Source organism: Coffea arabica, unplaced genomic scaffold (genome assembly GCF_036785885.1).
Source record: "Coffea arabica cultivar ET-39 unplaced genomic scaffold, Coffea Arabica ET-39 HiFi ptg000048l, whole genome shotgun sequence".
In the NCBI taxonomy this organism is placed as follows: Eukaryota; Viridiplantae; Streptophyta; class Magnoliopsida; order Gentianales; family Rubiaceae; genus Coffea; species Coffea arabica.
In genome coordinates, this window is record NW_027266195.1 from 9630 (window position 1) to 37484 (window position 27855).

The following is a 27855-nucleotide window of genomic DNA, read 5'->3' on the forward strand; positions in this document are numbered from 1 at the left end:
TGTTATCTGAGATTTTTGTTATCAGATTCGTCTTTAACCTTTCTAACTGCTGCTGCTCTATTTTTTCCCTAACCGGCAAGAGAGCTAAGAAAATGGGAACCACCACTCAGCAAGTTTGGCTTCTGAGAACGGATGCTTCATGGTCACTGATAAAATTCTAATACACAAAAAAGGAATTCCATCCAGCATACATACAAGGGTTTAACGCTGCAAAGGTATTCCTGGAATTCTGTTGCTCCGTCTCCCTGACTTGTTCCCCAGTTTCTCCTTGCCTCCCAACACACTCCACAGCACTAGTAACTGAAAGAAGCTCGTCTTCTTGAAGACTTGGAACGCCAAATACAACTAATACAAAATAGTTACATTTATCCACATGCATGTCAATCAATCTGGAATTTATCAGAATACCATTAAATCAAGCACAGAATAACCATCATCCCGTCATATGGTCAGCCTGTGCCGTTGGTGTGTGTCCGTCTCCGTTGGTTTGAAACAGCCATCGAGCTCTCAACAAAGACTCCACACTACGATTGCTCCATAAGGTGCAAGACAAACCCCCAGCATTTGGAACATCATATCACACCATATTAATGCAAACCTTCCCAGAAACAAGAAACATTATTCGCCAGGTAACGTATTTCCCCACACTCCAGTTGATTTGTGCCCATTCCACCCCCCCCCCCTTTTTCTTCTCTTTCTACACCATGGAAAATAGGAAAAGCATGAAGAAGATGAATTGCATGCTAAATATTACTATATTTGTCATTGCCCTCCAAAAGACAATTACACTGACCATGTTCTTCACGAGTTACAACAGTCCTCAAACCACAAAGCAAGATCTATGACCCTCCTTCACAAAATATGTTGGAGCATGGTGCATAAATAAACCTTAATCCTCCAACGTGAAAACGAATAAATTATTTTCAAACTTGAAAGTCATAATCCAGCAAGTGTATCATCAGATACTTTAAGCACGTTTACAAGGGTAACTTTTTCATCTAAGCAAACCAAGAAAGTATGACTTTTGTGGGGAATTAATCACCAAAGGATGGAAATTAGTCAAGATTTTCACTACACTTCTTTTTCCCCACTCCAATTCCTAATGCTCCCAACAAAGGAACATATTAACCTTAGCAATCTCTCTGTTGAAGTGAGCTAAATTAAACAACTAAACCAAAAACTATAAACAAACTTTGATGGACAGCAGTATGACACTCAAACTCTGAAATCAACAAATTGAGAGGTGACAAGCATGTGATGAAACTTAAACAACATGAAGAAAGCACGATCACTAAAAGTCCAAACCTTCAAATCAAACATCACAGAAGAGTTCCTTTAATACCCAAACTCTTCTAAAATTCTTTCAAATGTATATGCCAGGTCATTATAATCGGCTGGGTCTTGGATTTGGTCAAGGAACCAAAATAAGAATAAATAAAACCAAGAAAAAGTCCTTCAATTTTCCTCCTACCAAAATGAAATTTCTTATTCACAATTACGCTTATTGAAACATATGCAGTACCCAATTGAAACTATCGTTTCTCATTCTTTGTTTCAAATCATAGTCTTCTTGTTATCCTTATATACTTAACAGGAAGAAATAAATTTTTAGGAATATTATGGCCATCCAAAATTTGTGCATGGTCTATAGAAATCCTTCTCCAAATTATCTTAATTTTAATAGCATGCGCTCTTTATAGAGTATAGACATCCAAAATGTATCTCTTAATTTTAATAGAGTATGCTCTTCATGCAAAGGATTTAAGATGCCTTTTCTTGTTTCTTCATTTCTTCTATAGGACTAACAGTAGCCTTACCCTCAATCGTCATCAAAACTACATTGCCACTAAGATACCCTTTAAAACTAATAATATGTGAAGCCTATAAAGGTATGGGAGCCTCTTCTAATGATCTTGAAGATTTGCCAGATATGTAGTCAGTTAAGTTCACCTTGACTAGGTAACAAGAAATTCTCCCCCACCCACACACACACGCACACCCCCCCCCCCCAAAAAAAAAAACAAACAAAAGAAGGGGAAAAAAAACGAAAGAAAGAAAAGAATAATTAGACAACACAAACAAACAATTGAAAAAGAACATGTCGTTCCCACTTCCAATTTTAACTTTTGTTGGTTCACCACAAATCTATTCACAATGTATGCAAATAAAGCACTCAATATAGCAAGCCATCTGCCTTCCTTAAAAAACAGCCAACTTTAATGATCTCAAAACTTGTCCCCTTGACACATATTGACTAAATCATCTCAGTTTCTTTCCCACTTGCATTAGGTTCATCTTCTTGATTCCTTGTTCTTTCTTTTAGCATTTTATCCCTCAGCATTTCCAAATCTATCTCTTCCAGAGTCAATCTCTCTTTTGAAAAGCAATTTGCACTAGTAATTATTCTTGGACCATTATCACTGTTGTATTTTAATAAAACTGTCTAATTGACAAATATAAGAGATTGCAGCCCATGCTAAGTTTTGGATCCAAGCACCGATATTAAAAACATTATCTTGAAGGGGGCAAGCAGCAGAACTAATGTAATCCTCAAGATTGAAGGGTGCAAAGCCATTTTCCCCATGCATCTGCTATGGCGATGTATGAAGAAATGTATAAAGCTTCAACATATACTTATTTCAACCAAGGAAATGAGATATGGTAAATCACAAACTCGAATTTTTCAGCAGGCAACTTTCAATTCATTTACTTTTACACCTTACCGCGGTGCATAGTACATGGATGAACCAGGAAAAATAACCATTTAACAACGAAACTGCATAACAAGCTTTAACAAATTTAAACCATGTATCATGCCTTCATATGAATTAATGAACACCTAACTACAGATGCACCAACGAGAAGTAAAGTTGAAGAGCATTAATTGATTAACACAAATAACAGTAAAAATCAAGCCTGTGTCTTTGATAAATTTGTTTTCTTACTAAATTAAATTTCAACTAATTAAGAGGTTTTAGAGACATTGAAAAAAACAGCAGTCCAACCAAGTCATCAGATTTCCTTTCCTTGTCATATCCTTCACTATATTAACAATTACATTACACAACAGCTCATAAGTAGACAAGAAATGGGGCAACAAATCTACCTCAAAACTAAGCACTGCATATTCAATATATATCATTGTCGTTATTCAGCTAACAAAAAAGTGCAAAACTAAAAGAAAGAAAAGAAAAAGAGTAGAAGTAACAAAAATCAAAAAGAACTCAAACCAGCTCAGTACATGCATTTGTTACAGCTCCCCAATACACCTGCCACGGACCGAGGTAGTTCTGAGTTTTGTAGAGATTTCATTGAAACCAAGCTCAAGAAAATCGTTTTCTAAGCTTAACAATGGAAGAGAACATTTTCCTCCTGGAACCCACAGCATTGATGCCCATGTCCTTAAGATCCTCCAGCGTCAACATAGGCAAAACCTCATCATCCACCTCATGAATCTCGAAAACCGGCGCGTATCTGCCCAGCCCCAACCCAATCAGCCAGTCCCTCACCCCACAGCTGCTATTGTGATCCCCAGAGTTGAAGTCATTGTGAATTCCGTTAAAAGGGTGGTCAAAATTGAGGTCGTTGTCGCGGCGGTCGAGGTCCGGGTCAAGACTGTCTGAACGCGAAAGCCGTCGAGCTCTGACCCCGGCCCTGCGATCCCAAAAGTGAAGCCCCGTGTTGTGATTGATATCCTGGGAATGAACAGGACTGTGGTCTTTAATGGGAGAGTCGGAGCCCTCCTCAGGCTGGAAGTCAGGAAAATCATCGTTTTCTTGATTCTCATCTCTGAACGCGCAGTCTTCGTTTTGGGGAAGCGTTAAACCTCCGTTGGGTGCGGCAGCTTCGAATTTGGGAGCAGAAGCCCAATTAGACCTGACCCGCTTGGTGGGGGGCTTCTTGGTCTTGGTCCTTTTAGTGCCGAAGTCGAAGGCGTAACTGTTGGTGTTATCGTGGTGGTAGGTGCGGTCGGGGGCGGGGGCAGGGGGGGCGGCGCCGTTGACGAGGTTGGTTAAAGGTCGGGTCTTGGAGGTTTTGGCAGCGAGAGAAGGGTCTCTGTGGAAGCGCCAAGTTTTGGAGGGGCGGCGAGGGTGGTGGGAATGATTTTCGAAAGATTGGTGGCCGATTTCACCTAATCGAACACTGGGCCGGCGTTGTCTCTTGGGGGCTAAAACAGTTGGAGGGGGGGCGATAGTGGCAGGGATATCAGGGAGATGGGAGGGGGGCGGGGGAGGTGGTGGAGGAGGAGGAGGAGAAGGAGCAGAAGAGGAGGGGGCGGGAGGGGCGGAGATGGGTGGTGCTGGGTCAGCTGAAGAAATAGTTACAGGGGGGATGATATCGGGAGGCTGGAGGTCAGCCATGTGAGATGTTTCAAACAAGTGAGTGAGAGAATAGTAGAAAATAGTAGAGTGGAAGGAGGAGGAAGGGTGGGGGAGGTGGAGAAGAGAGCAGAAGTTTACGGGATGGAATCTAGTGGCGTGACTACTTCAGTTCTACTACCCACTGCCTGAGCGCTGTGCTGTGCTGTTGAAAGTGGTTCTCCGGTCCGGTTGTCCTTCTAACCCTTTTACCCCCTTCCCTATCGTAGTATTTGTCTCAAATCGTATAGTACGCGAATTTCTCTTCCTTTTTTTGCTTTGTTTAATTGGATAATTAATTTTTAAACGTATTAAATGTATGTGCATATTTAAATGTATATCCTTATCAACAAACATTAATCATCCAACATTGAAGAGATCTACGAACATAGAGCTCAAAGTTTGAATAAAATTATTAATACTAATAATAGAAAGTTATACGAAGAAAAAAAAACAAAGTTCTAAATCTGAAAGTGTAATAAATATAAGCATGATGAGTATTAATACGATCAATCAAGTGTAATTTAGATGTATTTAATACTGTCTTGAATGTCCGTTTGGATTGGTTATTTTTTCAAAAATAAATTTTTTTAAATACAATGTTATAGTAATACACAATAACTCAAAAAATATCTTATTTATACAATATATCAATTATTTTAAAAAAATTTATAGTTTATAAAAATTTTTCATATACACTACTACAGTAATTTTTTTCAGAAACATCCTTCAAAAACAGCTAATTCAAACGGAGGAGTAGGAACCATTGCTCCAACTACAGTTAATACATTCTTTAATTTGTGTGATAAAGGGTAGCGAGTAGCAGCAGCGCTAATCGGTGGGACATGTGGCATTTCCCTCTGCCGATAAGACTTTCATTGCATATGCCACATTGCCACTGAAATCTCCACTTGGGCTCAATCATATTGCCAGTACAGTAGTACCATTGGCTTCGACTCGCCAGGCTATTTTTCACTCCACCCGTTCCAAAATTTTTTTTTTTGGTCGCTTTATGAGATTTTGATTTTTTTTAAAAAAAATAGTAAATTGGTTGTGATGTTAGTGTTTTTATTTCCATACTTGCTATCAAAATTTCTAAATTCGAATTCATGTACAATTAAAAGTAGGGACAATATTTAAATAAAATGATAAAAAATAACTTTATTTTAATAGAATGACAAAAATTTTGAAACATTTCAAAATAGAGCATATGATATTTTTAACGGGACAAACGGAATAGTTAATATCATTTTAATAACTCACTAATCCCTATGCCTATCAAGGGATCGGGTTTGGATTCGAACCTGACTTAAATTGAACCTTCTCAATATTTTCTGATGTGGATATAATTATAATTTTGTCTACTCAAACCTGTTTATATTTAGTCTAAAAACAAATCAAATATGAAATATTGAGCCTCAATTTGGGTTCGGGCTAGGCCTCGACCCGTTTGAATAGGTAATTACTTTAGTGATGCGTTTGAATATTTAATATTTGTTTGAATCTTTTGAGGAGTTGTCATTTGCATACCTTAGAATAATTATTTAAAATAATTTATGATTTTTTATCCAAAATTGTGATGTGTAATTAATTGTTTAACAAGACACTTTCTTCATTTTCTTACAACCCGTGTTGAATATGATCGAACCTAGGTTCGAGAGAATAAGTTCAACACCTGTTGAGTATCCGGATTGAATTCGGTACAAGTATAGCTAAGCAAGATTGGATCCGAAATATTCAATTTTGACTCAGATTCAATCCGTTGACAGATCTATTGGTCCCTACTCACATCCCAATTTTTCTCATCATTTCAAATCCATATGACTTTCTCTTTTTTTTCTTAAGGGTATCATTTTACCGCTACTGTCTTGTCTCTGTGTTCTAGCAATTCTAAGGCGAAATCGGATTTTGAAGTTTTCCATGATCACCAATCACTTCTTTCCACCGCTGATTGCTTGATTGTCTTGTTTGTCTAGTAGCAGGAGTAGTCTTTTTTCATCAAACGGCAGGAAATTTGACTATTAACTTGATAAATTTTAAATCACGGGACACCTCAAAAGTCATGATAACTAGTGAAGGTAGCGAGAAGACTTATAAATCCGGAAAAATCGATCAGACGAAGCCTTGTGCCAAACTACTGGCACTTGCTAGTCTATAGTCTCTCCTGTCACATCCGCAGGCCATCCTTGCAGATAGAGCCGCCTCAAATTAGGCTACCTCTTCGCCAAACTAATTTGGTTGGGCTTACTTTAATTTGCCATGTGGTTTAGTACGCCCGCACATTCATTCTGAGATTCATTTTCACTAGGATTATCCAAACCTTCTTCTTTGGGAAAAAAAAAATCCAGGCCTTCTGACCCACCCAAAAACAATAGACAAATAAAAAAGAGATTTTCCGGGCCCAGACTAAAACAAAATCCAAAATACAGAGGCTTTAGACGCTATCACGGATGGCAACGGGGCGAAGAGAAATTATTCCCCCACCTTAAAATGGGGCGGGGGTGGGGACATTTAAATTTATAAATGTATATAAAATATATATATACACAATCTAATAATTTAGTTATAATCTAATTCTTTGTATTTAATATTTTAATTAATAACATAATTATAAATATATAATTGTGACTTAGTCCTATTACATCTCAATCGGATGTTTTAATATCATTTTCATGATATTGACAAGTTGCTAATATTCTTTAATTATTAGTATTTACAACTTATTGAATAGTTAAGTTGAGTACTTGAGCATCTGTTTATTGAATATTTTGAAATAGAATGAATGATAAAATTGTCCCGTAGATGAGTAGATTGTTAAATATAATAAATTGATTTCTTAACGGGACGAGAACGGGGGAAAGGACGAGGGACAGGGGGAGTTATTTGACAACCCCCGCCCCAACCCTACCCTATTGCCACCCTTAGATGCTATGTAACTTTCAAGAGTAAATAATAGACATTATTAAAATTGTCTGAATCTTTACTCATACCGTTTGAAATTGTAAGAGCGTCTAAAAATTATGGAATGAAAACAACTAAAATACAGATATAAGGAAAAAAAATACAACGGAAGATTTGAAAAAAAATTAGTTGGAAGCGACCAGTTACCCTCAAAATTACACCATCTGTAACACTAATATTTTACAAATAGAGATTAAAGAAGCTACAACTAGGGATGGTAACGAGTGGGCACCCGCCCCGCGGGGGTACCAATGGGGCGGGGGATGGGGCAGCATGTCGCCCGCAAAAAAAAATTATATATATATATATATATACACACACACACACAAAAAACAACCCTAAATTTCTTAGAGCTGTACCTTCACGTTATCTGCCCGCTGTCGCACAGCCTAACCTTCCACCCTCTTTTTTCTGCGTTCTTCATACATGCACCCAAATACGCGAAGCAGAGTCAGCCGTCTTGCGTTATGTGGCACACACAGCTAGGTCATGAAGATGATGAGCGGCCTTGGTTTTTATTTTTTATTTTTAATGGTCTGAGCAATTGCAAGCTGGGGATAATCACTTACCCTGACTCGAGAGTCGCCGCCACTTCTTCAGCTTATCAGCTTTCAATTTTCCTCAACCAGGTAAGATTAAATTTTTTTTCTTTCTTTTTTGCTTGGAGGTTAGAATCTTCCTGCTTTTGTTTCGGTATTCTATGCAAAGGGACTGTTGGGTTGGGTTCTTTGCTATGAACTAAAAAAAAAAAGGGTGTTTATTAGCTTGGAACTAGAGTATAATTATGAAAACAGGTTCTGTCTTGTGCAGGAAATTATTGATTTGATTTAAATGCTGGGATAGACCAGAACTACTGTGGCAATTCCTAATGCGAGGATAAATCTGTTTCCTAACTTTAAACTTGATGTGTTGTTCTTCTTATGCCTTGAATCTACGTGCTTTAATATGTTTATTAAGATTTGGTTTTTTTCTCCACGGGGGACCGCGGGGCAAACGGGGCAGGGGACGGGGGGAGTTATTTGACAATGGGGCGGGCCCTCATCCCCCGCTCCATTGTCATCCCTAGCTACAACAAAATACAAAGAAGCTTAAATTGATCCATCATAGCTTAAATTTTCTGATTATGGGCTATGCAAAGTTTCTGATCCCTCACTCCGACTGACCAGTACTTGACAACAAGCACTAGTGCAATAAGGCAAACATTTAGATAAACTCAATTTATTTAGATTTAATGCCTCAAAATTTATCACATCACCTCATCAAATCAAATATTAACTATTAAGTTTACAAAACTAGATCTATCCAAATTTTTGCAGTGCAATAGTGCACCCAAGGTGGTGGTGATGATGGACTGATTTTGGGACGTGATTGACAGCAGTAGTAGAAGTGGTGGTAGCTACCGACAACCAAATATCTACACCTGGATAATTTATTTAATTATTGCCCTTCAATCTTTTTTCGCACGAACACAACAACTTTAGTAAATTGTCAAACCTGATTTCACAAATTAATACACTACATCAAAACTTTTTGTTGCTTGATGCAAAATGACGGGGAGTTTTTAAGTTTCCTTTTGGACTTTGCAGATAGTTGTACTTGCATGCTCATAATGAGGCGCCGAGAGTCCTTCACAGTTCACACTCACAGCCTCAGAATTTGGCAAATTAATATACGCATTTAAAATTGCTTCCGGTAGAAGGAGTGGGAGTACTATTTCTTTGTGTTTGCCTCATTCATCCCCTTTTTTTTTTAATATCTTTGAAATCAGTCAAAAAGTTACAAACAAACAAACAATAATGCAAGAGCTAATTAATTGGAGAAGGAAGTGACAGTCCTAACTCTTGAGCTTCAACTGTGATTGAATTAAAAGCTCTGGGTAGGAATGTTCCAACTCTATCAACCAAGCCAATCTGTAAATCCCAACCATTTTACACTGAATTGTAAGCAGTAGTGATTATCGATTCATTGTTTCTCTAATGTTTACTCTTTCTCTCTTTATCTGTTCTGTTGCAATGAAATACGCAAAATTCTGATTATGAGGTGGGAGCATGATGGCATGAATGTCACCTTTGGCCTTCATTGAACTCAATATACTTATAATCTCAGCTTGCCTCGAAGAGTCACGACTCACGACCCCTACTAAGCTCACGTGCCTTGTTTGGATTGAAGTTTCCTTAGAAAATTTTTTACATCTTATGTGATCATATTTTTTAATTATCTTTTTATTTTACTGTTGGTACAAAAAAATTGCGCACACACAATGGAAGTAATTTTAGCACAGATACTCGATAATTTATTTAACTCAAAACCCTATAATAACAAATATCAAGTCGTTTCACTCACGACAACTCACAAATCTCAATTGTAAAATTTGCTCTCAAACCTATTCTCAAAACTCAATTCAACTCTTCAAAGAATAACCTATTAAACTAGTAGTATTTATAGACTGCAAAGTTTCCTAAAACAACTATAATTGTAAACCAAAATTTACTTGAAAATTAATTTGAGATTTTCTAATATAATGTTGAAACTAAACAAATATGACACCAAAAAGGATTAGGAAACTAAATACTAAAATAATTTGGTTTAATTTCCTTCACTATTTCTCTTAAACCAAGTTCTTGATGTTGTCATCTCCAATGCCATTTCGATCTTGAATCTCCATGAAAAATTCAATCGCAGTATAAACAACATTCTACTTCAACTTGCAATAGATTTTCAAAACCAAAAAATATGTTCACCTATACTTCATCCAATGCTCCATAATTCAATTCACTCATGTTACTAATAAAATTTTTCAAAACCAAAAAATCATAATTTTTACCACCGAGGTTTTCAACATTACCATATTTTTTTCTTTAGTTTTTCAACACTAACAACTGCATCAATTTTAACAGTATCATAACTTTCAACTAAATCGTTCACTTCATAATTGAAGTCAACCAATTCCATCACGTGATTTTTTTTCTTCAAAAAATCCATCAAACTCAATAAAATCAACAATTTCTATATGGTCACAATTTTTAGTCAGCTCTTTATTTTAACCAACGATTTCACTTTCTTTCTCAAGCACTTGTGAAATTTCTTGTTGAGCCATAAATTCTTCATTTTCATGTGTACCCACAACTTCTACAATTTCTTCTTTCTTTGTCTCATCAAAAAAATTTATTTCTTCTTCTTCTTCATCACAAATTTCTTCTCCACCATGGTCATAAAATTTTATTAAAAATTTTAAGTCTCCTTTGCTGTCTTTATATGTATGAATTTTTTCACAATATGTAACTGGACTTTAGTACTGAGATAGTAGAATGCATTGCAATTCAACTGTCTATTTTTTTGTAATTGTTTAACCGCATTGCTTGATAATTCTGTACATGCTATAGGTTACGTGAACCCTTTTTGGATAATATTTCAAACTCCAATATCTTTGAAAAGATTCTTCATCATCGACCTCCAAATCTCAAAATCATTTTAGTATCAAAAATAAAAACATGACAATGTTGTAAATAATGCGGATCCATATTTTAATTATTTAATCTCCACTCAATTAGGACCAATTCTGCGTCTAAATTCTCAAAATCAAATCTTCTGATCTTGTGCTCCAATTTTACAAACAAGCCCCATGATCAAAGCCCAAAAGTATGATACCACTTGTCGGCACGAAAAAAATTACGTGCATAGTGAAAATAATTTTGACATATAAAAAAATACGTGAGAAGAGGAGGAAAATAAATATATAATAAATACTCAATAATTTATTTAATTCAAAACCTAACAATAACAAATATCAAGTTGTTTCACTCACGATAACTCATAAATTTCAATTATGAGATTTTCTCTCAAACTTATTCTCAAAACTCAACTCAACTATTCAAGTAATAACCTACTAGACTAGTCGTATTTATAGACTGCAAAATTTCTTAAAACAGCTATAATTGTAAACCAAAACTTACTTGAAAACTAATTTGAGATTTTCTAATTTAATGTGGAAACTAAACAACTATGACACAAAAAAAACTAGGAAACTAAATACTAAAATAGTTTGGTTTAATTTCCTTCACTTACATATATCAAATAGTTACAACACATTTTTCTACAAAAAAAAAAACTTCACAAAATAACAATGCAGATGCAACCGCTAGCTACTTTCCTTTTTTGCAGTGGTATTAAATTCTAAAGCATCACCTATTATCCGTTTCAATAAGGATGTAAAAGGAAAATTATGATTTTAATTAATTTTAATTGTTTGCAACCGATTTCACATCTGTAGCGGAGACATAAAAAAAAAAAAAAAAAAAGTGCGAAAGTAGCAGCAGCAGCAGTAGTCTTCTACTAGTAGTTATATATAGAAGTAGATAATGAGAATTGTGAGTTGGTCCCAGAAGAATACTGAGGGACGGTGGCAGAGGCAGCGGGCAAGGTGACCTTGAAGACGTGCAAAACCATGCAATGCAGCAGCACAGATAGAGGTGATGATGAGTACTCTAACGCAAGAGCCAATGCTATTAGGAGGCTTGCAAGGCTTAGGACGAAAAGGAAATTAGCAGAAAATCAGCATTCCAATAGCATCATGGTCTCTGCTCGAAGACCAAGAACGTACAAAATTCCAGTTCCGCCAACCCCTCCTCCTCGTGTATGTTTCCTTCTTTATTTATTTATTTTTTACTTTACTTCTTGCTCTCCCTGCTATTTCTCTAACTCTTTCCCTTAATTAATTTCGCTTTCTTCGCTTTTCCTTATTTCTGCCACTAGTCATTAGTGGGAAAAAGTAACTATAGTTATGCTTGAAGACAATAAAAATGGTACACCAAAGAACTTAGCATTGCTAAAAAGATATATGAATGTGGGTTACAGGAAGTAAATGCATCAAGAATGCAACTCCTTTTCGAGAAACGATTAAAGCACAGCGATGTCAAAGGGGAAGGGCGCATTGTGATTCCAAAGGTACAGTACTGATTTAATTCCCTTATTCACTAAATATAATATATGTTCTTGTTCGTGTCCCCTGCGCACGTATGATTAGCTGTATGTATGTCTGTTTCTATGACAAAAATAAACCAACCCGCACTTGACAACTTCTTCCTAAATTTCATTGGATTTTTTTTCTTAATTCTTTTTCGAACATTTCTGAATATTTCTGCCACACGTGCTGATCGGCAATTGTTGGCACGCTAATTTTTGCCACAGGCCGATGCGGAAAAGTACATGCCCGCCTTGGAATCAAAGGAAGGCCTCCACATTTTCATGGATGACATGGTTGGAGTCAGAAATTGGATGTTTAGATACAGGTTACTTCCTTTAATTTCCAAAAGAAAATGTATGGATGTGATTCATTGCCAATGTAGGCCTCAAGTATTGAAACTTCAGCAAATTACAGTATGCATCACATTGGCTTCAAAGAATTTTGTACTCATTGATAATGTCTCCAAACAGATATTGGCCCAACAATTCAAGTAGAGTCTATGTTCTCGAGAACGCAGGTACGTTGAGCTATATATTAACCTCATTGCAAGTTTTAGTTGCAAGTGCTAGTAATTACTCCAGCATTTCGTACCTGTACCTGTATATACGTACGTACATATATATATATATATGTATATAGACACACACACATGCATGAAATTGATGGCGTAATTGTCAAAGTACTTTGCTACGTACATGCGGTCTTGAAAATTTTCAGGGGAACTTATAAAAGCTTATGGATTGCAAGTAGGGGACTTCATTATGGTTTATAAAGAAGATAGGGAAAGCCGAAGCTTTGTGAGTACACACACACACACATATTATTAGTATTATTATTATTATTCCCCGACGCCATAATGACCGTGCATAATCCCCCATTAATTATTTGCACAACTTACCAACTCATTTTGACTTCTTCTTCATCATCTTCTTCTTCTTTTCGGCGTAAAAAACACACATATATATATATGTATATTCGTTGATAGGCTATTGGAACAAGGAAGTCCGATGCTAAAGATGACGATGAGCTCTCTGTTCCAACAAATGCTGCTGATCCTATCCCTATGGCTGCATCAATAGATGAAAACTTGGTTCCCGACTCTGATGAAAGTCGGGTATCAACTACAACTAGCTGCCCTCCTGAATCCGCAGGGTCGGAGTATGGTGGTGGCTTAAAAGGTTTTCCATTTCAGCTACTGAAGGTGGATGTCTTTGACTTGCCAGAATACTAATGAAGAAGCTGTTACGCAACGCCAAACCGTTTATAATTATGCTTTTATACCGGAGGGGGAAAAAACAAAAATAAATAAATAAAACTTGTGATTTCTGTGAGGTCGACTCATTCTTGTTGTCACTTGTCATGTCATGTGAGTAAAACAGTACTTGTTGTTATTTCAAGAATTTTAATCCATGGGAATTGTTTGCGTGTAGTGTAACAATGCTTTTAATCTGCTGCTAAACTTAAATTAAAAGTTTAGAAAGAAAGAAAAAACAATGAAGTGGCAAGTGATCAACATAAAAATCTTTCCAACCAAAAAAAAAAAAGTATTTGCTTGCATTACAAATATATATATATATATATATATATATATATATATTTTATGATTTCAATCATCTTTTCATTTTACATACATCACATTACAAAAAAAATATAAAAATAATTATTTCAAATAATCTTCCTTCCAATGGCTTGACAAGCGCGCGCGCCCTGGTGAAGCAGGCCTAGCGGCTTAGCATAAAGCAGGCCTAGATAAGTCCCTCCCGGCCGGGGCGGTTATAAACTATAAACAGTATAAAGCAGCTTCTTGCATGTAAATGGGTACGCGAGAAAAATTTCCACTTCAATTGCTCTGCTTACAAGTACTCGTGGCCAACTTCTTGTTTTCCTGAAGAAGCAGAACGCACTACTTTGAATCACAAATATATATATATACTTTGAACCACCAATTACAAATACTACTACTACTACTACAGCATTGCATTACAAGATTACAAGTAGGATTACAAGAGAATATATTGCATTGCATTGGAAAAGATTTTGTGAGTGGACAGGTGTCGAAATCCTATCGGGTGGGTGGGTGGATTGAGATGGATGGACGTAGGCAAAGCTACGAGCGGTTGGGCTGCCAGTTTCCCTGCTTCCTTATCCGTTAACCATTCCTATTTGGCAGCTCTCTCTCTCTCTCTCTCTTTCTTCTGTCCACTGCGGCTTTCAGCTTCCAAGATGGCCACCGTCTCTGCAACCTCGCTCAATTTCAGGCCTTTAACCACTTCTCCGCCTCTCGGTCGAATGGACCAGGTAAATTTCAAAATGTACCAACAAATAATAAAAAAAAAAAGATTCTTGCTTTCCTATAAAGTTTCAGTGTGAAATATGTCATTCTTGTTGATGAGTAGTACAAAAATGTATACTATATGCTGTGGGATCTTTCTCTATGGCCTTAGCTGAATGAATCAGTGTTGGGGGGTTTTGCAGCTGTGAGCTTTGGTCATCAAAATACTAAATTAGTGTAGTGGTTACGTAAAGTGCATACGGTTCTTTCTATACACTGGTGGTGCCTGATGCAGATTTAAGCTAGCTAGCGCACAGAATCTGATGCACGAAATTTTGACCCACAAATCTTGATCTGAATGGTTCTAGCATTTTGCACAGATAAGCAGACAGGCGGCATCTGTCAGGATGATTGGCGCTGCCTGCACTAAGAACATTACCTTCCCATCTCTCAGAACCTCTCGATTTCAAGTCTCTTGCATGGTATTACTACTAATTTGGAGATTTGGTGCGTGCATTTTTTTTGTCTGCTTATAATTAAAGACCTTGCACGTGCTGCTATTCAAGGCTACTGCTTGTGGAATTTTGTCAGGCCAAGCCAGATACAGTGCAGAAAGTCTGTGACATTGTAAGGAAGCAATTGGCCTTGCCTGCTGAAACTGAGCTTACTCCAGATTCTACTTTTGCTTCTCTCGGGGCTGATTCTCTTGACACGGTATATATGTGCATACATGCAGGCAGCTCATCTGTGTCCTTCGTGATTTGAGTTTTTTTTGCTCGCTAGTTGATGATCATGTGATCATCATCCTGCACTCTTCCGGTGCGACTCTATTTTTAACTCGAGACGTTCTGATGTAATCAACGGTGGTTGGATTCAGGTGGAAATCGTCATGGGTTTGGAAGAGGAATTTGGAATAAATGTGGAGGATGAAAATTCTGAAAACATTACAACTATCGAGGACGCAGCCGATTTGATAGAAAAGCTCGTCCAACTCAACTCAAGCCATAGGATTTAACCGTCTTTCCGAACAAACAGAGCAACCAGCTAGCGAGTATATTAAGGTCTTAAAGAGTGTTCTTCTTGATACTCATTAGCGATCGCAATGTGATTTTATGCTGACTTTGTCCCCCTCGTTAATTTATTTGCATTGTTGGTTCATTTGAAATTTTGATGTTTTTTCTAGTTCCTAGTGTTTGAAATGTTGGGCTTGTTACAATGCTCCTAGGATTTCATTTCACCATTCAGTCATATTCTCCTATGTTGTAATGTTTTCTGATGATAATTAGTCCTTTCTCTCCAGCCCATTAAAAAGTGAGCGAGTACTTGGCAAGAAACCGTATGCCAGCAATTATTTGTGACATCCTAGGTCCTTTGCCCTTTTAGAGTTTTAGTATTCGAAATAGTCCCTCAACTATATTTACATGGCCAATTTAGTCCTTATTTGACCGATTCATCCAATTTATTAATTTTCTGCACCAACAAACAAAGCCAAAATAGAAAAAATCCAGCCATAGCCCTTATAAAAACGTAGGTACAGATATTTGTCAAGAAATTGCCAATAAAATTAACCACATGGAAAGAAAAAAAATCGAATTTCTTTTATCTTTATTTCTTAAAAGAGTAATCATTAATGTTAGCAAATCTTTATTCCAGCTTTTTGCATATTCCTGCTACGTTATTTTCTCTTCCCTCCATTTAATGGATTGAGTTGGATCTATATGATTTTCTTCTTCTTTTTTTTTGGGCATTGACTCCATTTTTCTTCATAAGAAGCTCCATTTTTTTTCTCTATATTACTCAATTTCGTTGTCAATTTCTCGATAAATATTTTTTATTCTGTTTTTTTATAAGGGCAATGATGGGATTTCCTATTTCACTCCTGATCGTCAATTCATAACATTGATAAATTAGGTTGATCAACCAAATAAGGATCAAACGAACCACATAAATATAGTTGACGGACTATTTCAGTCTAAGTAACATAGTTGAGAGACTAAATTAACTCATAATAAAATTCAAGACTATTTTGGCTTTATCAAAATAGTCGAGGGACTAAATTAGCTCCCAATAATATTTATGGACTATTTTAACTATAACAAAATAGTTCAGGGGTAAATTGGTGTTTTGCCCATAGTATTAATTATGGTACCCCGTTGCAACTCGTGATTGTGCTGGTACATTATCAAAACAACTAAACCTCACTGGATCTTCGGAGGATCGCATGTTGTCTAGGTGTAAATCGATTCTGGGTCCACTCTGAATTGGTTGGTTTGAATGGAGTGGGATCTAGGGTTAATTTTAATTGGATTTTTATAATGAGTATCTATTGGATGCTTTATAAAGACATGCAAATCATATGTAACCTATTATCTAAGTGCATACACTAATAATAACTATCCTACCTTACATTTATAAGCTTTCTTTATTTAATTTTATATTTTTTAAATATTAGGGATTTTTTTTAATTGGGCACTTGTTAACTCATCTAAATTTTTTGTACATCTAAATTTCACATAATCTACCATGGAACACTAACAATTATTATCATTCATTACATTTATACATTTTTTCTAATTAATATTAATTAGTGTTTAAGGCACACTCGATACGTGTGCAATAATAAATAAATATCTAAAAAATTTTAAAAATATTTGTTGAAATTATTTTTTATGAGATTTGGTTTTATATTTTTATAATACATACGGAAATTTGAAATTTACATAAATAAAATGTACAAATAGACTATTATTTGGCAGTGGGTAGTTATAAAAAAAAGAAGTAAAAGTACATATGATAGCAAGTAAGAAAGACAGAGATAAATATGACAGTAGTTAAGAGAGGCAGAAGTAGATAGAATAGTGGATAGTCATACTTAAAGGATAATTTAGGAAGATCATAAGATGACAGGTTTTTATTTACACCAAAAGTCTCCCTATCCCTTTATTGGACAATGCTACAGTGCCTATAGTTATGGTAACGATATTAAGGAAACCTGCTATTACAGGTTTCTATTACCTTTAGTGACAGATCCAATTTTTTAGTGACTTTTTAAATATTATATTAAAATAATTAATATTAACTTTAGTAAGTTTTTAATTAAAACTAGTAAGTTTATGCCTGAAAGATAAGTTTTAGTCAAAATAGAAATTTACACTTTGAGTAATTTAATTTACTTATTATTTGACAAAATTTACTTATGGTTGAATCAAACTTACTAATACTAAAAGTAAAAAATGTTCATATTTAAGTAAAAAAGTTACCGGTTTCTGAAAACGATTTTGGGTTCTGAAACACTTCCGGGTATCATCTCTTTAAAGTCATCTGCCTTCTTATTACTTAGTTCTCAGTTCCAACGATACAATTGAATTCCCAGGCAAAGGATTCCACTTTAGTCCACACTTTCTCTTGGTTTCAATTGCATAAATTTTCTCACTTCCAAATTTTCATCTTCAGTTCCCACTTTCCCTCTATCCTTTCTCATCGATCGGTTGTTTTTGGGTGCTGCCATATGCGGATACAATAAAAGGGTTAGCGACGGTGGTAGCCAATCAAAGAGAGCAGTGCCGAGGTTAGTCCATAATGTCCACTTGAAATCGTTTGATTATATTGCTGTAATTTATTTATATTTCATTTGTTTTGTTTGTCAAGATTTTCTTACGAAATCAAGGCTGAGTATTTGAAGATTTTATTGCAATTTTGGGGCTGAAAATGTCCACTGAAACATCTAGGAAATGGTTGTAGTTTTGATTGTCTACGGGTAAAATATGGTTAATAGCCATATGAAACATCTAGGAAAGGACTTGAGACTAGGCGTTTAAGTTAAATGTGATTAATTTGTGAATGCATATAAGATGTTTGGTGAAATGTCAAAGAGAAATTTCTGTGTTATGATTGCTACTCGGTGCGAAAGGACTGAGAAGTGTAAGAATTTTTTCTGCCTGCAGTTCCACACTATTCTGGTCCATTGCCGCTGCAAGACCCCTGTTTGATGGTATAAATGATTACTCATTTTAGAAAGAAAGAAAGAAAGTAATTGTAATACTATAGCATGAATTTGAAATCTGCTCAGGAATGAAACAATAATATTATCACCATCAGATCAAGTGCCTGACCAATTGATGAAAGTTATTTGTCCACCAAATACTTTGTAACATGCTAACATTTATGTGCACATTAACATAAAGTACATGCCTATTAGCTCATGAGTGTGTGTACATGAACAAAAATCAAATGCCAAGTTTTTATTTCCCCCCTTTATTTATTTGCACATGCACCTTTTGGTTATCCATCGATCTGGTATAGATATTCCCCAGTTCCTTATAAAAGTCATGGTTCATGTCCCTAATCAACTTCTTAAACAGAGGAAGATTATAATGTCAAAGATAAAACTACTGATGACAAAGCAATGCAATGAATACTTTTCCACTAGCTCATGGATTCCGGATATAATTGTTAGCATAGCTAAAGCAAGTGACTTCAAGGCTCTAGGGAAAGTGGTGCAGGAGATACGAATAAGTACCACAACAAAAACTAAACTAATTCTTGTTTCAAATGACCACTATTGCCTATGTTTTAATAATGCATTAATTTAAGATTAAAGAAAGGTTACATGATTAATGGCTATCTTTTCCAGCATTAGTAATCCAATAAACTAATCCAGACCACTCTCCCTCCAATAAAAGCTTTCAGATAGTCAAAACAGAAAAGTTCCAATTAAATATCCTTTTTCAAATCTTTACTGATGCTCATAAGTAGGATCTTTGATTTTTTTTTTTTGAGCCAAATTATCCTCCAATATAACAGCATTCTCGGCTACAGGGCTAAAAGGCAGTAAATTTCATTTTAATCGTAACTTCCTGCAATTGGAGTTACAGCTTTGGCGGTCAGATTTTACATACAATTATTTCTGACCAAAATTTATGTATTTCATGCATGTTGAAAAGATCCCTTTTGTATTAGTGATGATTTATTCTTGTTTTGAAAATTCTATTCAACAATTAACCGCATAATTTTGCTACACAAAATATACTACAATACTCTAAACTCCTGCAAAAGTGCCCGCATACAACAGTTTAGTTGAACGATTTTAGCTGACATGAAAGTGAAATAATAAAGAAAGATCAAGAAAATTAAATACAGACCTGTGAATCTCTGTCTTCAGTTTCCAATTACCTGCTGCTTGTTGCTCTGTGCTTGATGGAATGATTCAGAGACTAAAAGAGCGCTTCTATGAAGAAAAAGTTTTTTTTTTTTTTGGGCAAGGAATATTCCAATATAATCAGATTTAACTAAATGCCTTAATAGACAAGAATGTGATTGCTAGAGTTGTTACTTTAATAAAGGAAAAGAGCAGAGAAGGAAAAAAGGACTTGACAGTGCAGGCTATACGATCCTCCCCAAGGGAACCCAAGCCCCTTTAAATTCAAGAAAGGAAGATTATGAAATTGGGACAAAGTGTAATTCCTCAGCTGAAGCTAACTCAGGGGTCCCCTGTCCGCCCTTTTTCTTTTTGAAATGGTCCCTTGATCAACAGGTTTGGCGGCAAGGCAGCTAATGGTCAGAAGAGTTTTGGGAAAATTTTGGACATCGGAACCGTATTATATTACATGGGATTGAATCTCCCCCTTCTTCTTGGTTCAAGGGAAACTGAAACAAAATAGGAAACAGTGTTGCAAGATATCTAGGTAAAAGTATTCATTTCTCTTTTGTTGATAATATTGATCATCTACTTCAAACTGTTTGTTCTTACTCCTAAAGCTAGTATTGTTGGTTTACTGGGCACAGAAGGTTTGGACTCTCTAGGATTCTTGGGGTTCTGCTTTTGTATGGCGGCCATATGCTTTGTTTTTTATTTTATTACTTATTAAATCTCATATCATTCTTAGATATTTGAGAATATTATTAGATAAATTTAATATTGTCTTGATGATTGGAGAAGGGTGGTTTGGTTTCTCTGAGTTGTTGTTGTGGCTTTCAGCCTTATTCTGGTTTTTTATACTTATATTCTCAAAATTGGTACAGGTGGTTTACTATAGAAATGTTCCTCGCATGGCTTGTTCTGCTGCTAAAGCTTAGGGACTTGAAGCACGCATACGTTTTACTGTTATTATTGTCATCATTTGGTTATTTCCGCTTCCAAATATGCTAAAACTGAAAGTCATGTTCTTTTTCAGGACTGGATATCTCAACGGGATGGAATAAGTGAAAGGAAGCAGGGAAGATTAGCATTAATCATGGAATTCCATATGGATGGTTCTAGTTAAACATGGGGTGCATCGGACACAGTCTCGCTTTTGGTCTTAGTTGTTATAGCCTTATAGGTGTTTTCTGATTGCGCTACTACTCTTGTAGTTGTGACCCTCTCACATTTTGTTCAGCTTAGTCAGGGACTATTATGCAGTAGTTGTTCTAATGCTTAACCATGAAAAACCTCAGTGGTTTTATATAAGCAGCTACTTACTACATGCTACATTTTGCTGTAAAGTACTAAAGGGATTTGCCCTTACCACATTAATAGCGGTGTAACATCCATTCTGTCGTAGGAGCACATACTCTTATTTATTTCTGCGAGCATTAGAAGTTCCTTTTTATCCATTCGTTTCGGTGCGACCAAAAATAAAGTGTGTTGCTTTCCTATATAGACTGACGGCACTTTTATGAGAGAGCATCGGCCTTTGTGAAGTTAAGTGCTGTGATTTCCTCAGTAACCGATTAGCAGAAGTCCAAACAAATAGTATCTTCCCACGTCCTCTACGAATAAACAAGTAATCCACCTTTCTATTTAATGACAATCTGCCATTAGGAATAATGGGACAAACTAGTTTCGACTTTCTTTGTCCATTTATCGTAACCGAGGAAACAATAATTGTGGGGGTCTCATAAATACCTTCAATGAATCCGTAAAAAGGCTACCAGCTTTAGGTACTATGAATTCTTTGGCATAAAGAAATCCAAGCGTTACTAGTGCATCGACCTTTCCTACTCTAACTAAAATTAATGGCTAATAAAAGTCACCTTTGTTCTTATCTCTTGAATTCTTAACTGTTTCAAAATTTAATAAAGAATTCTATCACAACCACAACACTTTTGAATTCAAAACTACAAAAAGGCCTATCCTTTTTTTTTAAAATTTTGGGTTAAAGTTAGCAAAAGTTCTACTTATTTTCACCTTTCTTGTAAAAAATATTTTTTGTTGCAATTTCAAATTTTAGTTATTCATTCGACACTAGTACGGGCATAGATACGGATTAAGCAACCAGTTTGAGGAATAATATTTTTTATTATAAAATTAATTTGAATTGAATTAATAATTTGATATTTTCACAATAAAGTGTAATTTTTTTGTCATTTTTCAAAAAAATTTAAGAAATCTATGTTTTAGCAATTGTTGTCCTTAAAATTGTCTTAATTGAAGTTCGTTAAGAATAATTGAAGTTCCGATATCAATACTCTATTCAAATGTAAATATTCAACCTAAGTAACAAAATAAATGATAGCTTAACAAACGAAATATGCGTTCAATTGATCGTGTTCGAACTACATATTCTGTTAATGGTTAGTATATATGAAATTGTACTTTCCATTTGTAGAAAATTAATATGCATTTTATATCTACTAACGAATAAATTACCTATGTTTTGAACAAATCAAACCTAAACTTATGGTGTGATATGTATATAGTTGCTCACATTTATACTTATGCCATCATCCTTTCTTCCACTTGCATTTTAGTAGTGCAAATTTCTTTTGATTATATTTAGGGGTGGTAATTTTCGATACGACCTGAAAATACAATATGAACCTAACACGAAATTAATTGATTCGGATTGAGGTTTCGTGGGTTCAGGTCAGAATCGAGTCGAATCCGACAAACCCGAAAAGAAAATGGGTCGAATTCGGGTCAAACCGTGGGTGACCCGATACGACCCGATCACCTGTTTATGAATTAAAAATTATTTTACCTAACTAAACTAAGTTATTCTTTTTTTTTCAAAGGCATTCATCACTTAACCCTAAATGAATTTATTTAACTTATTTGAAGTTGAAATTATTATATTTGGACAAATAATGTATTATATTATTTTTTACTTTTATATTGCTTTTATTTATTTTGTATTTGGTTCAGAATAAAACACTTTTACGGTGTTTTTAATTTATTTTAGATTAGGTTTGGGATTATTTATTTAATTTTTATTACTTGATTATGTAATTAGTCTTGTGCGAATTAGAAATTACAGTGATAAATTAATAAATTAAAATTACGTTTTGGGTCATTCGGGTCGTCCCGCCAACCCGACAACCCGAAATTTTCAGATTCGGGTCAGATATCCTGACCCGTTTCGGGTTGACGGGTCAAGTTCGCGTCAGACAGTTTTCTATTATACCTGGGTCTCAACTCGACCCGCCACTCCGATTTGGACCCGGTTGCCACCCCTAATTATATTGGTAAAAAAATAACATATTTTACAAATTATTCCAATTTATTTAGAAAATGTTACTAATTCCATTAGAAGCATTGAAATGTAATCATGGTTTATTAATTTTTTACTAAATATAAATACTACATACAAAAGGAAAATATATTTGACTTTGTTTTACTTTGATTAGAAAAACCTGTGGTAGAAATAACGAAATAGTAACAGGGGTGCAAATTTCAAATCAACAACCAACGTACACTTAATTACGATAATTTTGTAGTTGACCAAACTAATATATGCCATAAAGTAGTAAGATTTGATCATTTATAAATTGGCAATTTTAGCAATTTATATACCATTCACCTATAAAAATTATGATTATTATAAAATGCTATTTTATAATAATTTACATACTATTTGCCAATTAAAAGTAAGTTTCATAAAAAAAAAAGTGCATATAAATCCATACTTTAAATGATACAAAATATATTTGAATCTCACGAAACTTAATATGTGGGTAAATTTATTATAGTTTTCAAAGATTATGCCACATTAGTACAAATTTAACTGTTATACTTGTGACCTAGAAAATAAATTTATTAGAACACATAACCTTGATGAATGATACATACAATCATATATTATACATTTACGTTACCAGCAATTACTAACTATAATATTAAGTTTCAATCATTTTACTTAAAAAATCTTAGCATTATTTTAAATAAACTTCCTAATACTTGTTTCATATAAGTTTCTTTAAGTAAAATTGTAAATTTATGCCACAAACTAGTAAGTCTTGATGGTTAACCAAATTTACTATTCTATCAATAGGATTTACTTTTAATCCGTGAAAACTTACTATTACTTGAACTAAACTTACTCTCCAAAAAGTAAGTTTCGAATATAGAGTAGTAATATATTTTTTAAAAAACGTAACTTTCATTTTTATTTCAATTTACTTTTTAAGACATAAATAGGATAACACTTAGATGACCTTTTTCGATTTATTTTTTATTTGCTTTTAGCGACCATTTAATTATTTGATAGGTCTATCCACCTAATTAGGATAACACTTAAAAATAAGAAAGTAAGTTTTCTATCTAAAATAATAAGTTAACAGTAATAAATTAGTAACTTTTATACTTCAAAAGGTAAGTTGGAATAAATATTAAACTTACTTTTTAAATAAATAAATTACTACTTTATATCCCAAACTTACTTTTTAGAGAGTAAGTTTAATTCAAGTAATAGTAAGTTTTTATACATAAATAGTAACTCTTACTAATAACATGGTAAATTGATTAATAATCAAAACTTACTGATTTATGGGACACATGTGCTATTTTATTTTAAAACATATTTCAAACTAGTATCAGGAAATTTATTTGAAATAACGATAAAATGTTTTATTAATCATTAATTCTTAGTACCTTAGTTAGTAAGTACTCATAAGATACCTGTATAATATATGATTATAGGTATAATTTAAAAAAATTTATTTGTATATTTTAAAATACTATGAAAAATAGTTTGAATTTTCACATATTCTTGTAAATATGTAATAAAATTTTGTTGTATTATAAGTTTTAAATCATTTTCAATTTTTGAAAAGTTTGAAAGTTTGGATAACTGTTACAACAAATCTTCCTAGCTATATATAGAATATTACTTGTTTATATATCAAAATTTTTATAATTTTACGCCTATGAATATAATAAGATGATAAAGTTTTAATAAGTTTACATCTGAGACACAATAAATAATAAGAGTAAAAGCCTAAACAAATGAGAAATAATATAATAATAAAAATGACAAAATGTATAACAATTAATATAAGAAAATCAGTATGCTCTGGATTTTTTTTCCTTGGGAGATTGTTCATAAGAATAGGATCCAATAATTATAAATGAAAATCACATGCATATATAATCTATTGTAGAATTTAAATTACATTTAGTTCACGTATAAAATGGTCCTAAAATAATTAGTACACTATGATACAATGTTATTTTAACAACAAAAAATTTTTTTACTAAAAGTCTGAAATATACTTGACATACGTATGAGGGATACTTTACCATTTTTAGTATCTGACATCTAATCATGAAAGTTAATTTGAGAAAAACTATTTTTGACAATAGAATTATTTTGAATTTAACCAACAAGTTGAGATTTTTTAAACAATAAAAGTGAAATATTTTGGGAACTTAGTTGTTTATTTTCCCATAATTAAAAATTTAAAATATGACAAATTATTCTTACATATTTTATAAGGTCATATGCAAAAAAAAAAAAAAAATTTCATAGTATATTTAAAATGCTTCAAACATATAACATTTATAAATGATATGTACAATTGTAAGTTTCTTTAAGTAAAATAGTAAATTTATGCCACAAACTATTAAGTTTTGATGATTAACCAAATTTACTATTCTATCAGCAATATTTACTACTAATCTATAAAAACTTACTATTACTTGAACTAAACTTACTCTCCAAAAACTAAGTTTCAGATATAGAGTAGTATTTTACTTCAAAAAAAAAAATAGTTCCATATTTATTCAAGTTTACTTTTTGAGACATAAAAGTTACTAATATATCGAGTTAACTTACTATTTTTTATGCAAAACTTACTAACCAAAATTTTAGGTACTATTTCATTTAGATGACCAGTACAACAGGTAATCAAATGGTCGCTAAAAGTATTTTTACCTGTTATATCAGGTAAAAATAGTTTCGTTATCGTAACTGTCGTTACTTCAGACTTTTCCCCCTTTATTTATGGTATAAATAGAGATAAAAAGTAAATTTGAAATTACACTAAATTAACACTAAATTGATATTAACTACCTACATAGACTTTATTACAGTAAAGATAACACTTTTTTTCAAACTTTTTTTTTTAGTCAATCTCCATGTTCTCTACTCATACTTCTACTAGGGATAGCAACGGGACGGGTTTGAGGTGGGGGATTTCTCCCCCATCCCCTGCCCCCATTGCTAATAAACTCTCCCCGCCTTTGCCCCGTCCCTTGCCTCCGTTCCCCCTACCACCCCCTACCCCCGCCCCTGCCCCAGTCCCGCTTCTCCTGCGAGTGTTCGCGGGTGACAATTTGGTTTTTTTAAGAAGCTTTTATTCAATAGATCAAAATTAAATTCAAAGAATAAAATAAAATACAGAGCTGAAAAAAGTAAAAAATGAAAAATGAAACAAGAAAAGTGTTGAAATAAAATACCAAGAAAATTTAAAAAAATTCAATTGGATTGTATAGATAATATCTGAAAATACTCATAGAATGCGTAACATGCTTGTATCAAATATCAATTAGGAATTTAGATAGAAATGGGATAAAGATTATGTTTAATTGCCAAATATTCTAAATTTATTATTATCAGATTATAGAATATATTATATTTATTTATATTAATATATTGAAACGCGATACCCCGCCCTATTTAAAACGGGGGGAGAAAAATTCTATATTACATATATCAGTACCAAGTGTGATATCATAAACTTATACATTCCTAATAAAATACTGCTTCATTAGATTTCCTCATTTCTGAGGCTTTCATATTGCAGTTCACCATGGAGCTGAAAATGTTTATTGCTTCAGATTTCTACCTTTTGCTTTCTTTCTTCCTAGCTGCAGCCCTAACTTTCATTTTCCAAGCAGTTTTTGTAAATCAAAAGCAAATTTAACATTTCTTTCTAACAAAATTCTCAATTATGGTAAAGTTGAGAAAACTTCAAGAGAAATACCTAGTTAAGAGAAATAAAAAGGGATAATGATAACAATTATACTTGTTATTTTATCTTATGCTATGTGCATTAGGCAATAACTTTGCACCAAAGTTCCTATAGAAGGCTACCGGCACAGATAACTAAGTTGACGCGCTCGAGTCAAGTTATACGAATAAGCGAGTGCAAAATCCACTGTGATACGTTGCATAATCAGGGGTTTTGTCTCTATAAAAGCAATTTTGTATTTTTGAAAACTATTCCCTAATTCTACTTGTACACGTTTTTGCTCACATAACTTAAAAAAGAGTAATGAATTAAAGAATGATAAGACGATACGGAATTCTGATAAACAAAAAGCTAAAAATCCAAAAAGTAAAGAAGTATATACATAAATGTGACAATCAAAAACAAGAATGGAAAAAAAGAACTATAAACTAATCCAAGAAAACTACAAATAGTAATAGACATACTCTTAGGAAATTTATACATCTATTATCTGTTCAAAAAGTTGACGAACAATGTAAGCATGATCTGAAGAATAGTGAATACAGGTGTAGGCAAAAAGTAATTGTTATGTGGCCATTGATTAATAAGGCCAAAAATATTTGTCATTAGAACTTTTAACGTAATATAAAAGAGCATGATACTTTTAGCGCAATATAAAAACTTTTAAACTTATGAGTTCTGATAAAAATACCCTATAAATTATAGTAAAAAAATAAGAACTTGCAAATGCAGGTAAATACATATTTACAGATTGGATAGCAATTTCATTAGAATTTAAGCAACTCGTGACCTCTTTTAATTTACTAACAGGAATAAATTTTTTCTTAAATCTAGACAATAGATGAACTTTCTTAGGTTCCCATCTGAGATAGGCTTATCTCCTACGATTTTTCTTATTCAACTGGTTTTTACAATTTGAATGACTGAATGTCATAAACATTGCACTACGATGCATTACAGAGTCAGAATAAGTTATCTTGATATCATAAATATCAAAGGATTTTCTTTGATTGTTTTCACTAATTATCTGCTTGGCGTGGACCTTTATGTAGGTATAAGTTCTAGGCTGTCCGTAGGTTGTCCATGACTCAATTTAGAAATGGTAAGAAAATCTTTGTCATGTAACCTGT

At 33.9% G+C, this 27855-nt stretch overlaps 1 protein-coding gene and 1 long non-coding RNA gene across 4 annotated transcripts; both read left to right on the forward strand.

Moving 5' to 3' along the window:
• The first annotated feature begins 14408 nt into the window (after positions 1-14408).
• Positions 14409-15912, forward strand: LOC113718708 (acyl carrier protein 1, chloroplastic). Of its 3 annotated transcripts, none has more exons than XM_027243605.2 (4): positions 14411-14580; positions 14923-15036; positions 15146-15268; positions 15432-15912. In XM_027243605.2, exons 1-4 carry the CDS (start codon positions 14506-14508, stop codon positions 15567-15569), a joined length of 450 nt encoding a protein of 149 aa, XP_027099406.2. In that variant the 5' UTR covers positions 14411-14505; the 3' UTR covers positions 15570-15912. The 3 variants fall into 3 exon arrangements, with proteins under 3 accessions (XP_071929631.1, XP_027099406.2, XP_027099407.2); XM_027243606.2 differs by having other exon boundaries at positions 14414-14580; positions 14935-15036; XM_072073530.1 differs by lacking the exon at positions 14923-15036 and having other exon boundaries at positions 14409-14580.
• Positions 15913-17813: 1901 nt separating this feature from the next.
• On the forward strand, positions 17814-21095 carry LOC113718895 (uncharacterized). The gene is made up of 3 exons (XR_003454667.2): positions 17814-18122; positions 18499-20238; positions 20728-21095. It is a non-coding gene; the product is annotated as an uncharacterized lncRNA (long non-coding RNA).
• Positions 21096-27855: the final 6760 nt, after the last annotated feature.